Source organism: Galeopterus variegatus, unplaced genomic scaffold (genome assembly GCF_000696425.1).
Source record: "Galeopterus variegatus unplaced genomic scaffold, G_variegatus-3.0.2 Scaffold572, whole genome shotgun sequence".
NCBI lineage: Eukaryota > Metazoa > Chordata > Mammalia > Dermoptera > Cynocephalidae > Galeopterus > Galeopterus variegatus.
In genome coordinates, this window is record NW_007726683.1 from 120,238 (window position 1) to 134,766 (window position 14,529).

At 37.2% G+C, this 14,529-nt stretch overlaps 1 protein-coding gene across 1 annotated transcript in view; it reads right to left on the reverse strand.

The window, feature by feature from the left end:
- The window catches only part of LOC103588452 (myoD family inhibitor domain-containing protein-like), a 110,581-nt gene that overhangs the window by 35,558 nt on the left and 60,494 nt on the right, over nt 1–14,529 (reverse strand). The window contains exon 3 of the mRNA XM_008570128.1: nt 10,564–10,602. Within this exon, the coding sequence (XP_008568350.1) occupies nt 10,564–10,602 (39 nt within the window). The remainder of the gene's footprint in view (nt 1–10,563; nt 10,603–14,529) is intronic.

Consider the following 14,529-nt stretch of genomic DNA (forward strand, 5'->3'; position numbering starts at 1 on the left):
CATTTGCAACAACATGGATGGACCTTGAAAGAATAATATTAAGTGAAACGAGTCAGCCAGATAGTGTTCTAAGGCTTTCAATGTATAAGCTTATATAGTCCTCACAACAACTCTATGGGCTATGCACTATAACTATCCACATTTTACAAATGAGAAGGCTGAGTCACAGAAAGGTAATATAAATCATGAATTATAATTGTAGATCATAAGTGGCAGAGCTGGGATTTGAACCCAGGAAATCTGCTTCTAGAAAAGAGCATGAATTTTTAACTACCATGGTGTGCTGCTTCTGCTAAAGTAAACTAAATAGGTAAAATAAACAGTAAGTAACATTCATAGTAGGTGTAATATAATAAGTAATATGGATAATGTAGTAGTATTATAATAGTAATACAGTAAGCAATGTAAATAATATGCAAAGCAGAAACTTTAATGAAATAAGATTGAATAGGTCATTACTATCTTTAGAATAACATGTGCTAAATATTTCAAAGTGTAGAACTGAATAAGCTGCTAATAGCAGTTTTTACTATCCTTAATTTTTAGAAGTTTTGATTTCAAAAAAGACATTTTAGAGGTGAGTATCTACAATAAAAATCTCAAACATTATAATAATGCCAAAATACTGAAGAAAACACAACACTATATTATTTTGTGTTTCACTGGGAATGGAAAACCTTGACAAAATATCTTTTTTCTAATCAAAGTATAATTTGAAAAGTAACCCATCTTCAGCATAACTATTCTTTCCTAACACTCAGAAGGAATTGTTTGTCTTGTAACTGATGTTAGTCTGCCAAAAAATAATGCTTCACTGATAGAGATTCAGAGACAGACTCTGTTTTTTAATATAGCACAAAAGTTTTGGGAGAGGGAATCCTTGATATGCTTGTTCTAAGTGGTTTGTATTTTTTTCTGCCTTCTACATTAAGTTAATAAGAGGAAAATGTTTCCAAACAATTTATAGAAACCTGGTGAAACACTTAAGGTTGTTTACTATTTTTTAAGTGTGGTGCTAAATGTTGAGAATTGAAAGCAAAAAAACAGGAGTTTTATACAGCTATAAAGGAAAATGTATATTCTTCCCATTATTTTTTTTCACAAATCATTTTTCTTAACTGACAACACTTAAATTTCATATGTATTCTGGTTTTCTTTACCTCCTAAGATATATAGCTGTGTTATACCTTGAAATTCTTTAATTCCATCAGTAAATGCTACTGTGTGGCAGACACTGTACTAGGTGAGGAAAAACTCACATAAATGACGTGTCAGCTTTAAAATAGCTTCTAGCCCAGTAGCAGAGTCCACTAAAGAATACCATATAATAAAAATGCTATGACAGAGGTTATAGGCACTGGAGTGGGGCACCAAGCTTGGCCTCCATAATCAAAGAGGTCTTCCAGAGAGGATAAACCTCAAGGAAGAGTTGACTCTCAAGGAAGAGAAGGAAGGATGCTCCTTCTCTGTTGTAAAAGGCATAAAACTTTTTATGAATTTTATTATTCTTTTTAATTATCAGCCTTTTGGTATGTATGTAAGAAGAGGAAAGGGGTCTAAGGAAAAACAGTAAGGAAGAAGGAGAAAAACTGAGAGACAGCCAAGGAAAGTGAGTGTGTAAAAAATTTAGTGGTCAACAGTGTCAGTGCATATATTAGGATCTTTAGCTCTTAAAGATTTCTGCTGGTGACAGAGACTGGCTAGATGCATACCTAGCTGTACATACTTCTTCCTGGGAGCACAGTTAAACTACATTTTCTGGCCTCCTTGCATCAAGATGGGGCCATGATGGGGACAAATAGTTCTGGCCAAAGAGATGTGAGCAGAAATGATGTGCCTCACTTCCATGGTTGGCTCCTAAAATATACCACACGATTCTCCACATTTTGTTTCATACTTATTGGCCCGCTGAAAGCAGAGAACACGGTAGAAAACTCTGAGGAGATCCTTGGGGACGGTGGAGCCACAAGATGGAAATAACCTGGATCTCTGAGTGACCACGTGGTGGAGAGCAACCCAGGAATATCTATCTGCATTGAGCTTTCGGTGGCTAACAATTAGCTTTTATTAAATTAGGCCACTGAAATTTGGGGGTTGTCATTTATAGTAGCTGCTGTCAATTGATCTGGCTAATAACATGTTAATTTGGGATGCAATTCCTATGTGAATTTATCTAGAAATATGTTTTAGTATTTATTTTATAATTATAATTATAAAAATACTTAATATTTATTGAATTTCAGGATTTGTACAAAGCACAATATATTTATTATCTTATTTTATCTTATGAGAAATGCTATATGGTGGTTACCATTGCTGCCATCCCTTTATAATGGTTAAGAAATTGGAGCTCAGAGTTAGAGACATTTACTTAAGGTTATGGAATTTAAAATGATGAGGCCAGAATTTGAATCCATGCTGTCAGACATAACAGCTGTCCACAAAACCGTGTATTGTCTCTCACTGGTAAATACCATGATTTATGATGAACAATAAATATCTCCTATTATTCCTTTCAATAAGGTACACATAGTTTAACAACACCGAATACAGCTCCCTTCATTCCATAGACTAATGTAGGAGATCCATTTCACACTTAGCATAGCAATAGAAATTCCTTTCGCCAGTATGTCCTTTCATAAAAGCAAGTGTTTATTTGGGGCTGGTGTCCAATCCTGATTTTTGACCACTGGAGCTATTATTGGTTCTCAAAACCTTGACCAACTCATTGTTACCATTAGGCAAATAATAGATGAATCATGTATACAGTACACATACATTTTAAAGCCTAGTCAAATGACCTTTGAATAATAGAAATCTCTCTTGAAATTGGCTGACAGAAGTTGTCTATTTATTGTTTGTTATTTAATATTCAGTTTCATTGGATATTAAAATGAAAGTTTGAGCTGCGATAACAGCAAACTGTAATTTAGGTCAAGGATTCTAGTTTTTTGGTGGGTATGTCTTCTAAGTGACGGTTAGTCTACGGAACACTTTATCCCATCCCTTCATCCTCCGTGACCATGAAGAGCTGGTGAGTCCAAGGTGAACCATGGTGACCACCAAGGACCAAATACGTACTCACATATAAGGATGTCTCATGCCCCTCCCTTACCCCCTCTGCTTGTGTTAGCGTCTTCCTCCAGGGTGGGAGAAGACTTCAATTTGAATAAAAAGACCACAACCTGTTCACATTTTGCTTCATTTCCCTGCTCCAGGAGGCTGGATCGACCCTTCCGTGGGCCCAGCAGCCATACAACACAGCAGCCCTGGGGCACCGTGTCCTGCCCTTGCCTTGCATTTGTAACAAACACTTTTCCACCTTCCCTGACAAAACAGCCCTATCGTTAACAACTGTAAGTGTATTAAAACACACAAGGGCATTTTAGTATATGTCTCATGCATGAAGAATATTATTGCCTGACAAGCTCCACTTGGCAAGTGAAAAGAGGTTTTACTGAAGGAAACAGCAGTGGCAACAGCAAGCAGTACACGAGGAAGGTAATTGTTCCTTTAGCATTGGCGGCACACGTTCGCTTAAGACGATGGCTCCTGCCCTGCCTCATCCACACCCAGAGGACCTTCGAGACAAGCAGCCAGCCATCTCTCTCTGGGATCAAGCTGTCAATGCAAACTTGCATTCTTTCTCTTTTTCTGAGCTAAGCTCTACCCCCAGAGCTGCCGACGCCTTCCTGAGTGAAAGCTCTAAAAGAGCTTCTTCTAAATTGCATCACACGTGCCGTGCACTCTTCAGACTGACAGAACAAAAGAGCCAAACTCCGAAAGTCTGGTCTGAGTGACTTGTTAGTTGCACTAGATGGATTACCTCTTAAGGGGCTCCAAGGACAGGCCAGGGTAGTTTTGACGCTGTTGAACTACACTTGGCAGAGTCCTTCCCTGGCCAGGTACTAATTAAGGTCAATTTGCTTAATCAGTGAAACACACAGTAACCACTAATAAGAGAGAGATAGAGACACAGAGACACACACAGAGAAGAAAGTAGACAAAAGTCTGTCACCCCTACCAGTTAGTGACAATAAAATTGCTTGCACCAGGAGTCACAAAAATAAATACTCACGTGGAAGGACTAATCAAGCCTGCTAAACAGAGAGAGAGAGAGAGAGAGAGAGAGAGTGTGTGTGTGTTGTGTGTGTGTTATGTGTGTGTGACTCACGTGGAAGGACTAATCAAGCCTGCTAAACAGAGAGAGAGAGAGAGAGAGAGAGAGAGAGAGAGAGAGAGTGTGTGTGTTGTGTGTGTGTTATGTGTGTGTGTGTGTGTGTGTGTTTTCCCTTCCAGGGCTGATGCTACACCAAATAACAGTCCTGCTTTTTTGATGGCTACTTAGCGTTGTGAGTCCCAAGGCATTATTGTCTGCTCCTTCTGCCCTTGTCCCCCTCTAAACATTAATGAATATGTTCAACTGGCGAGGGTCACTTTTATTCTGACATAATGAACTGGGAGATGTGATTTCCAAGTTCTGAGGCCGACACTGTGACACGGGCAGGGTGACGTTTTCACCTTAAGGTGCCCCAACTGTATACTCGACACACTCGGAAGGATAAATATTGATCTGTTCTATGGGGATGTGTGCCATGTGAAATGTTAATGCTTTTAAACGGCTTTGGATATACAAGCAGCTGTTATTACTACTATTATTATAAGGTATAAAATCTCTGAGAGTGTCTCATCTTTACCCTTTACCCTCATGATAAGTGCACGTGGACTGAGTGCCAACTGTATTCAACCACCACTCATGTGACTGGACATGGTGATGATGTTCTAGGGCAGAGACATTGATTTTGAGACTACCCAACAAAGGAGGTAAGGATTATTCACAACACAATAATGTGAATCCCTGTTCTATGTACCACTGGTAATGAATTCCCCCACAGGGCCTCACTTGTTAGTGTTGGGTCGAAGATTTCTCACTTGTCTTCCTAGGGTGAGGGTGAGTCATTCCTTTGCACAAAGAGCAGAGGGAAGAATGCCCCATTTGAAATAATAATTGACTATCAACGTTTGGAGCCCTAAGTGGGATGGGGTTAATATCTGACCTTTAGTTTGGCAAAATAATGATTGGGGGAGTTTGAGTACTAAAAGTGAGTTCACCCCAAAACATGGTATAGGAGAGAGTCCCAGTTAAACTGTTGTACATAAGATATAAGGTGGAATTTGTGGGGTGGGTGGTACTGGTGAAACTTGAGGTAACTAGGAGTGCAGAAAGATGGCAGAAGGCAAGATCTCAGCATGGGATAATGCCAACGAGAGTGGCCAAGTGGCACAGTTAACAACAGAGATATCTGATACCTTGTTTAAATCAATGCTAGCTGGTGCTCTGATGGTAAAGGCCTCCTTCGCATTGTCTGTTTTTCTAAACTTTTTTACAGCTTTAAGATATATCACGTACAATAATTGATAAGCATTTAATGTATACAATTTGATGACTTTTGACATATGTATGCACCGTGAAACCATCACCACACTCAAGACAACAAACCTGTCCCTTTTTAAACTATCCATTGCTCCACCTCCTTCTCTAGACAGCCACTGACCTGCTTCCTCTTACTACAGATCGATTAGATTTCTAGAATTTCATATAAACCAAATCATTCAGTTTGTACTTTTTTTTTTTCATCAAGTTTTCACACAGCATAATTATTTTGAGATTCATTCAGGTTGCATATGTAAAAATTGTTTCTGTTTTTCTGCATAATGTTCAACTGTATTCATTCACTTGTTGAAGGACATTGGTATTGTGTCCAGTCATTGACTATTACAAATAAAGCTGCTATGAAAATTTGTGGGCAAAGTCCTGGTGTGAATGTTTTGCTTGGATAAAATGCTGAGTCCTGTGATAGGTGCATGCCCTCCCCATTGTTTTCTCATTTTTGATGAATTTTAATAGAAATCTGATACACACACAATCTAGTGTTGGTGGCATTAAGAATGAAGAGATTGGAGTAGTATCCAGTGAAGCCAGCTGAAGACTCAGGAATATCTGAGAAGGATGTGGAAAAGTACTTACAATGAGTGATGTAATGGGTAGGAGACAATTCCACTTTTCTCAAGTATTCTGGACACTTAAAGAGAGGGCTGGGCTGACGCCTGAATTATACAATTTTTATTTATTAAGTTATTCCTTCAACTAATGTTTATTAGAAGTTTACTGTGTGTCAGGGACTTTGATGAGGATTAGAAAATAGAAAAGTGAACGGTGCTAAAAAGATCCAGTGCTTAGTAGAGCTTATGGTCACAAGTGAGAGCCTGCACATTTATCTGCTTTGCAGCAATTTGAAAACTTACAAGGATCCTTTGTGATCTACCCACAGACCTGCTTTTCTATTTTCTCCCTCACTTCTTCCTTGCTTCCTTTGTCTTGGGCAAATTAATTTTTTTTATTGGCTCCTAGTTTTTCAGATTTTGTTCAAGTTCCTATACTGTGAAATGTCTCCTCATCTTCCCACCTTGTCAAATCTTGCCAGCTCTATTTGGAAGCCTGCCTTGGACATTTGCAGCCTGAAGGAACCTCAAGGTTTTGAGTTATTTGGTCTGGAGTGCAGTCTGGGCATCACAATTTGTGACAATTGAGAGATGATTCTAATGTGGAGCAAGGGCTGAGAACCACTGTTCCAAAGTGATTTTATTGGTACAGTTTCCTATGATTGCACTTTACTGAAAAATTCTCTGTTCCTTTGCATTTTCTTCCATCCCCTATCAGAGGAGAAGGGGCTCTCCTCCTTTTATAAATGAACCTTTGCATCAGGGGTTTGCATTCCAAGCTCTTTCACCATTCACAAGATGTGTCTTTATCAACCATCATTCCTTCCTTGTATTTACAGTCTTGCTCTACTGATTCCTTCCTCACTCTGGATGCAAGCTAAAGTGTACCAGAGCCTACAAATCCTTCTTGCACTAAATTTTTCATCATCAGTTTTCTCAGAGGAGTTCTTAACACATCCTACTTCATTATCCACTCACTCCTTAATCCCTCACAATTGGCATCGAGCCCCATGCAAATGAAACTGATCTTTCAAACTCATGCAATAATACATGTTAGGGGCTTAATAAATATTTTTTGAGTAAATGAATAAGTACATGAATACATGACTCTGACTAGTCACCAAATCAATGATTTTTAATTACTTTCCATTCTCCTTGACACATGGTCAGTCAGGCCCATGGCTCTGTCCTTCTCTTCTTTAATGTAGAATCCTAGTTTCTCTCCTATTCCGATGTTTCTCCATGACCCCTTTACTAGCCACTTCTCAGGAGGCCTTGTGGCACAATGTTTAAGGGTTGTGGTGGCAGACAAACTTGGCATTCAAATCAGGTCCTTGACACTTCATAGCTGTATGACTTAGAGGCCACTCTCCCAAACTCATTCTATGAGGCCAGAAGCACCTTGATACCAAAACCAGACAAAGATACACAAAATAAGAAAACTACAGGCCAATATCTCTGATGAGCACAGATGCAAAAATTGTGAACAAAATACTAGCAATCAGAATACAGCAATACAGCAATACACCATTGTCAAGTGGGATTCATCCCAGGGATGCAAGGATGGTTCAACACATGCAAGTCAATAAATGTGATACATCACATCAACACAATCAAGGACAAAATACATATGATTATCTCAATAGACTCAGAAAAAGCATTTGACAAAATTCAACATCCTTTCATGATAAAGATACTCTCAGCAAATTAGGTATAGAAGGAAAGTATCTCCATACAACAAAAGCCATAAATGACAAAACCCACTGCTGATATCCTGAATGGGGAAAAGTTGAAAGTTTTTCCCTTAACAAGAGGAACAAGGCAAGGATGCCCACTCTCATCACTCCTATTTAACATAGTACTGGAGTTTCTAGCTAGAACAATCAGGTAAAAGAAAGAAATAAGGGATATTTAGATTGGAAAAGATGAAGTCAAACTGTCCCTGTTTGCAGATGTCATGATCCTATACATAGAGAAACCAAAAGATTCTACCAAAAAACTCTTAGAGCTGATAAACAATTTCAGTAATGTTGCAGGATACAAAATCAACACCCAAGAATCAGTAGCATTTTTATTCTCCAGTGACAAACTAGCAGAAAAAGAAATCAAGAATGGTAGCCCATTTAAAATAGTCACCAAAAAATTAAAATACCTAAGAATCAGTTTAACCAAGAAGGTGAAAGATCTCTACAAAGAGAACTATGGATTACTACTGAAAGACATTAAAGAGGACACAAAAAAGTGGAAAGACATTCTATGCTCTTGGACTGGAAGAATCAACATTGTGAAAATGTCCATACTACCCAAAGCAATCTACAGATTCAATGCAATCCCCATCAAAATACCAAGAACATTCTTCACAGAAATAGAAAAAAACAATCCTATCATTCATGTGGAACAACAAAAGACCCGGAATAGCCAAAGCAATCCTGAGCAAATAAATAAATAAATAAAAATAAAGAAAACTGGAGGCACTACACTTCCTGACTAAAATTATACTGCAAAGTTATAGTAACTCTCACTTTTTAATCCATTGAAAAGAAGATAATAGTATTATTTTAGAGATTGATGTGATACTTAAATGCCATGGCAAAGAGAATGAATGCTCAGTAAACGTTAGTGGGTTCTAGCATTCCAGTGGGTGTAAGCTCCCTATTAGCAGACACCACCATGCCATTGTTTTCATCATTGTGATTCTCTCCTTAAAAACCTACATAGTATTTGGCAAAGGGTGCTTGAAGAATATTAGCAGTGAGTGAATGAGCAAATAGCTTTTTCTTCCTTTATTATTTTGTTCACATTTTTTGAGGTGTTGCTGTATTCTGATTGCTAGTATTTTGTTCACAATTTTTGCATCTATGCTCATCTGAGATACTGGCCTGTAGTTTTACTTTTTTTGTTGTATCTTTGTCTGGTTTTGGTATCAAGGTGCTTCTGGCCTCATAGAATGAGTTTGGGAGAGTGGCCTCTAAGTCACACAGCTATAAAGTGTCTTTCTTAATGGAAGATCTTTCTGAAGGCCTTGGCTTCAGCTCTCTACAGTCTTTGCCTTGCTGGCCCCATTTATTACTTAATGATCTTTTAACTTTATTCATTCTTCATCTATCTCCTTCATTGGAGATGGCTACTAAATCTAAGCTAAAATCAGACTCAGCCTCTTATGGTCTCCAGATCCAGACTTGTTGTGTTTAGACACTTCCCTAAAGAATGGCCCCAAAGACATCACTTTGATACCTTAAACTCCCTATACTTAAAAAAGAATTATTTTCTCTCCTTAGTCCTTGTATTTATTTATATATCTATTCACTTATTACACTTGTATATATTTGTTTATTATACATATATATTTGAGATAGCCTTCAAACAGTTCCATCTGCCTCTTTGTTTATTGGCACTAAGATAATCTCACTTGCAAAATGCTCTCCTTCCTGATGTTTAGCTTAAAGTATTAGCTACCTGCCTTATTAAGAACCAAAAATAATAATAACATTGATTTTTAAGAGTCCACAGTCTTTATCCTGTCGGTAATTTGACCCTTAATTTATAGAAAACTTCCTTTTATTTATGTAAGAAATATTTCTTTATTAAGCAAGCAACATGTCGATAAAGTTTATTGTGAATAATAATAGCTTAAGCAATGCAAAGTGTAAAAGTAAAAGCAAAATCTCCACCTCCCCCCTGCTGCTTGCCCCATTCCTACTGCTTTTTATTTGATAAATTTATTTGATTCCTATTATCAGTTTGAGATAAAGATTTTCCAGACCTTTTACATACATTCACGAACAAATGCGTATTTGATTTTTACTTAATGTAAATGGGGGATATGCTGTATTTATTGATGGGAAACTGGATTTTTTCCCTCAATATATCTTGGCGGTGTGCTCATTTACACCTGCTCTGTCCTGTAGAATTACTCCTTAGTGTTCCCTAGTGCAGATGTACCGTAATATATTTAGACAGAACTCTACTGATGAATGTTTAAAAGCTACCTTGCTATGTTTATTTCCCACCCCTCTCATATCTGTAATCTTTTGACCAAATAAGAAAGCACATTTCAAACTTTTCTGTCTTGGCCTCTTTGTCATGTCATTCTTCTCCTAATAATAGTGAAACTTGTAGTTATGCTCCAAAGCCCAGCTCAAATCTTAACTTACCCATGGAGTCCTCTATGCCATGCTAAAAGTGATCTCTTACACATCTCGCTCTTCCCCCCCCAATCCTTCGAGGACAGAGACTGAGGTTTTTGTACTCCCCTAGAGCTAAACCTAGTGTCTTATGTATAGTAGATTCTGAATCCATGTATTGCATCAATGAGTAAATGATTTCTAACCTTTTGTTATCTAACATGTATACACACAAATAGGATGTAAACATCTCCAAAGTAAAAACATACCTCAGTGTGCTTTGAATAATGTATAAATGTCATGATTTGTATGCTGGTGCTATTGTAACCATGTTGTGGACATGGGCGAAGGCAGAGTTCTGCCCATACAAAATTGCACCCAAAGTGCCCCTTAGCCAATATAGGAATCTACCACAAAGAAAGGTGGATGAACTTACCAGGATCTCCAAGAGGATTTAGAATTGAACTGGATAATCCTAAAAGAAGGGAAAAGAAAGAAAATTGAGTGGATATCCATTTTTTTTCCAGTCTAGGATCACTTTCCACCTTTTTTCAGGAAACAATTCTGCTTTCCAGTGGAGAGCCTGTTTCATATAGCTTGAATGGGAATGGCTTGCATACCCCTGATCAATGTACAGACATATGGTAGTCAGAATACTCTGTCTCTTAGCCACAGCAGTTTGTTCCTGGATGGTTATGAGACTCACGTAGTACCAATCAATCTGAAACTTGAAATCAGCATACTGCTAGTGAAAGTTCCCCCCTCCTATGTGAGGTGTAAAGGTTAGGTGGGCTTGGGATGGACAGAGGCCACCTTTTCTGCATGTGTATAAACTCTTTTCAAGAATAAAGCCAGAACAGGGACCAAACAGTCAAGAAAAGAAGGTAAAGGTAGGGCACTGAATTTATTGTTTGGATTCCTGGATTTAGTTGCTCCTGAAGCTTGTCTACTCCTGAATATCCTAGATATGTGAATCTATAAATTCCTTCTTTATCTAAACTAGTTGAGTTTCTATGACCTGTAATGGAGACTCACATAATTGTATAGGAGGTTTAATTAATTTTAAATATTTCTTCTAACTCTATTTTCTTCCCATCTCTTCTTAGAGGATATATGCTGATTAATTTCTCTAAATCTAATTGTTTAATCTCTGCATTCTAACTCCCAAAATATTCACAGAGTAGAAATGTTTAATTTTGTGAAGGGATACCAAAAATAATCTACAAAAATGACTTAAAATTGGAAGCTGAATCCTATAATAAAATTAATGGTAAGGAATAGATAAACTGAAATATGGTTTCTGCTGACCTGGTCTCTCATCATTTCTATTCTATTTACAATAGTGAGAAGAGGAGATGAGAATTTACATGTGTTAAGTATCTGCTCAATTCAACTATGTCATGAAATGTTCCCATTTCATGTAGATATTATTATCCTGATTTAAATGATTTTTTAAAAAAATCAAATGATTTTCAGAGTTCCACTCTTGCCCAAGATCATCTAGCCACTAGGTACAGTAGACATAGGCTTAGAACCCAGCTGGATCTGACTTCTCAGTCCTTCCTCGCCACCGTCCAGGATGCTGTGCAGTTAGGTTGGATATTGATTCTTTTCTCCATTCTCAATGTACATTTCCAACTTTAGTCAACTGTCTTGAAGTTCATGGCTTGATCATTACTGTTTTGGAGAAAAACAAAACTAATCATTTTCTAGGGAGAGGTATATTGGTATATAGAAAGTATGAAAATAGAATTTGGAGACATGAATTTTAGTCTGGTTATTTCCCAATAATGAGCTCTGTGATTATGAAGTTCAACTTTCCTATACCCCATCGTCCTCCTCGGTCAAATAAAGGGCATGAGGTCAATCAGCTCTCAAGGCTATTCCAGCATTCTTCTACTGCTAAGTGCTTCCCCAGCATCTTGTATTCCTTGTATTCAAGATTATATCACCCTGTGTTATGATTATGTGCTAGATACAGTGATGTCTTGTTCAGCTCAGTGGTCCCCAACAATGAGCCTAGTGCCTGGCAAACAGTAGATCATCAATAAATATTTGTTGAATAAATAAATGAGGCAATAAAGTCTATTTACTCTTGTGTACAAAATATTGCTTTTTATTTTGTTTGTTTTTTTTTTCTTTCACTGACCAAAGGAATGACCTTTGAAATTGCAGAAAATACCTCTAATTCTGCTGGTGAGAAGTAAAAATGGGTTAATGACAGAGCTGAGAACTACAATGTTTTGTACATCAGTATGGATTTTTAAAAAGGACTTTGCTTTAATTAGAAGCTCAAGATTAGCAAAGCATTAATGCAAATTTGAAAACTAGGAGATGTATTTTAAAGTGTAAAATGGTCGTTTTAGATAGCCATTGTAATTCAACTTCTAAAGCTTGGTGACTGAGCCGTACTGGTGAACCTTCTGTGTGAATGAAGCCTTCCTTAAGTGGCTCTTCCTATATTATTTCATCCTGGGAAAGGAAAGCAGAAGCTAAGCCAGAAGCAGGCAGGATAACAAAAAAAGGAGTCTGTGGCCAAAGAAACAGAATTACTTTTTTTTTTTTTCTAATCTCTTCACTTGTACTTGTGAAGGAGAAGTAAGCAACGTGGTTTTGTGTCTTTGTTTAGACATTGCACAATAAAAATCACAAGAACATATATTTTTGACATACTATTTTTCAGTGTTCTTTGGAATTTGGACCCTAATTAAAAAATATGTGTTTCCTAGCCCTTCTTACTGTGAAAATCCTTGGCAATATAAACAGATGCACTGGTTGGCTTTTAATTCTGACACCAGACTGTCTGAAATAATAGCTCTAAGAAAGTGTGAATTCTTTCATTCCTCAAGCTTCAATTATAAGTACTTAATTTGTTTCTCTTTCTATTGCTGACTATAGTTCCAATCTGGTTTGTTTTTCATCTGGCTAAACGTGGTACACTTTCGAAGCCCCTCATTTTGAAAACTTTATTCTGCACAGGAAGACAGAAACAAGCTACAAATTTGAGTTATTTTCATACTCCAGGGTGCGTCACTGTAATTTAACAATTAAGATATTAAGTGGTGTTTTGGAAATTTCAATAATACAGGCCTGTAAGATGACAGAATCAGGATCCTTGATAAGCAGTTTGAAAACACTGAATATTTCTTATAAAAGTTGATTCATCATTTGATAAATGAGCGAAGTTAATACCTTACTAACTCATTTTGACCTTTCACAGTCAGAGATATTCTTCATTTTTTGTGTCTACCATTTTTTACATCTCATAACTGATTTGCTGTTTCAACATTTTCAGCCTGTATGTGACTTTTGGTGTTACTGACTTGTGTACTTCTATGAATTACCACAAATGGCACATCAGCCGAAAAAGTCATCAGATCCTAAGAGTGGGTATATTTTGGAAGAATTGTTAGGACTAATCTTTATGAATATTGCCATATTTCTACTTCTAAAATTTCACTGTGTAGAGGAGTGTTTTTATTTTCTGGGGCAAAAATAAAATCAAAGAAGGACAAATTATGGCTGGAAATCACGATAAGCATAATGAGGAATGTCATGCTTGTCCAATTGTTTTGTTCTATCTCTATATAATAAATTTACATTTTGAGATGTTTTCATTAATTATTTTGGTGCCTAATGCTAAAGAAGTTTATGTCCCATTTGTAAATTGATGCAAAGGATGATTAGGGCTAAAATATAATGAGTTATGTGGTAGGAATCATTAAGTTCTTTTATTTATTTTTATTTTTGCTTACTTATTCTCACAGCAATCCCAAAGGTATTTTTGTTAGTGTCATCCCCATTTTATAAGAGAGAAAAGAGAGATATCATAATGCTGAGTGATTTACCCAAGTTCAGAGAGTCACTAACTAGTGGAAGCAAGGATTTGGACCACGAAGGGCCAGAGTGTCCCTGCTGCTCCTGGGTATTGCAACTCCAAATGTACCCTACNACCACGAAGGGCCAGAGTGTCCCTGCTGCTCCTGGGTATTGCAACTCCAAATGTACCCTACACTTCACACATGTGCCCCCATTCAATCATTCCTAGAAACCATTAATGTTGGGAAAACATACCCATTTTTACAGGTGGAGAAACTGAAAATCTGAAAAGTAATTTGCTCAGGACCACACAGTTTGTAAGTAGTGGAGAGAAGTTTAGAACCAAGGTCAATCTGATTCCAATAACCCTGTGCTCAAAACTTTCATTCTAAACTGCTTAATAATATTCGTTTAGGGATTTAGAGTTTGTTATGTATACCTAGCAGAGAGCACCAATACAATTCTTCAAGTCAATTTCCTAGTGAGGGTTGGAGCCAATGATACACACTGCTGTTCTTGACATATTTATAACAGTGATGAGGAGTCTTGGGGGATATGTATTTCTAGTGGTAAAAGAAGAGGT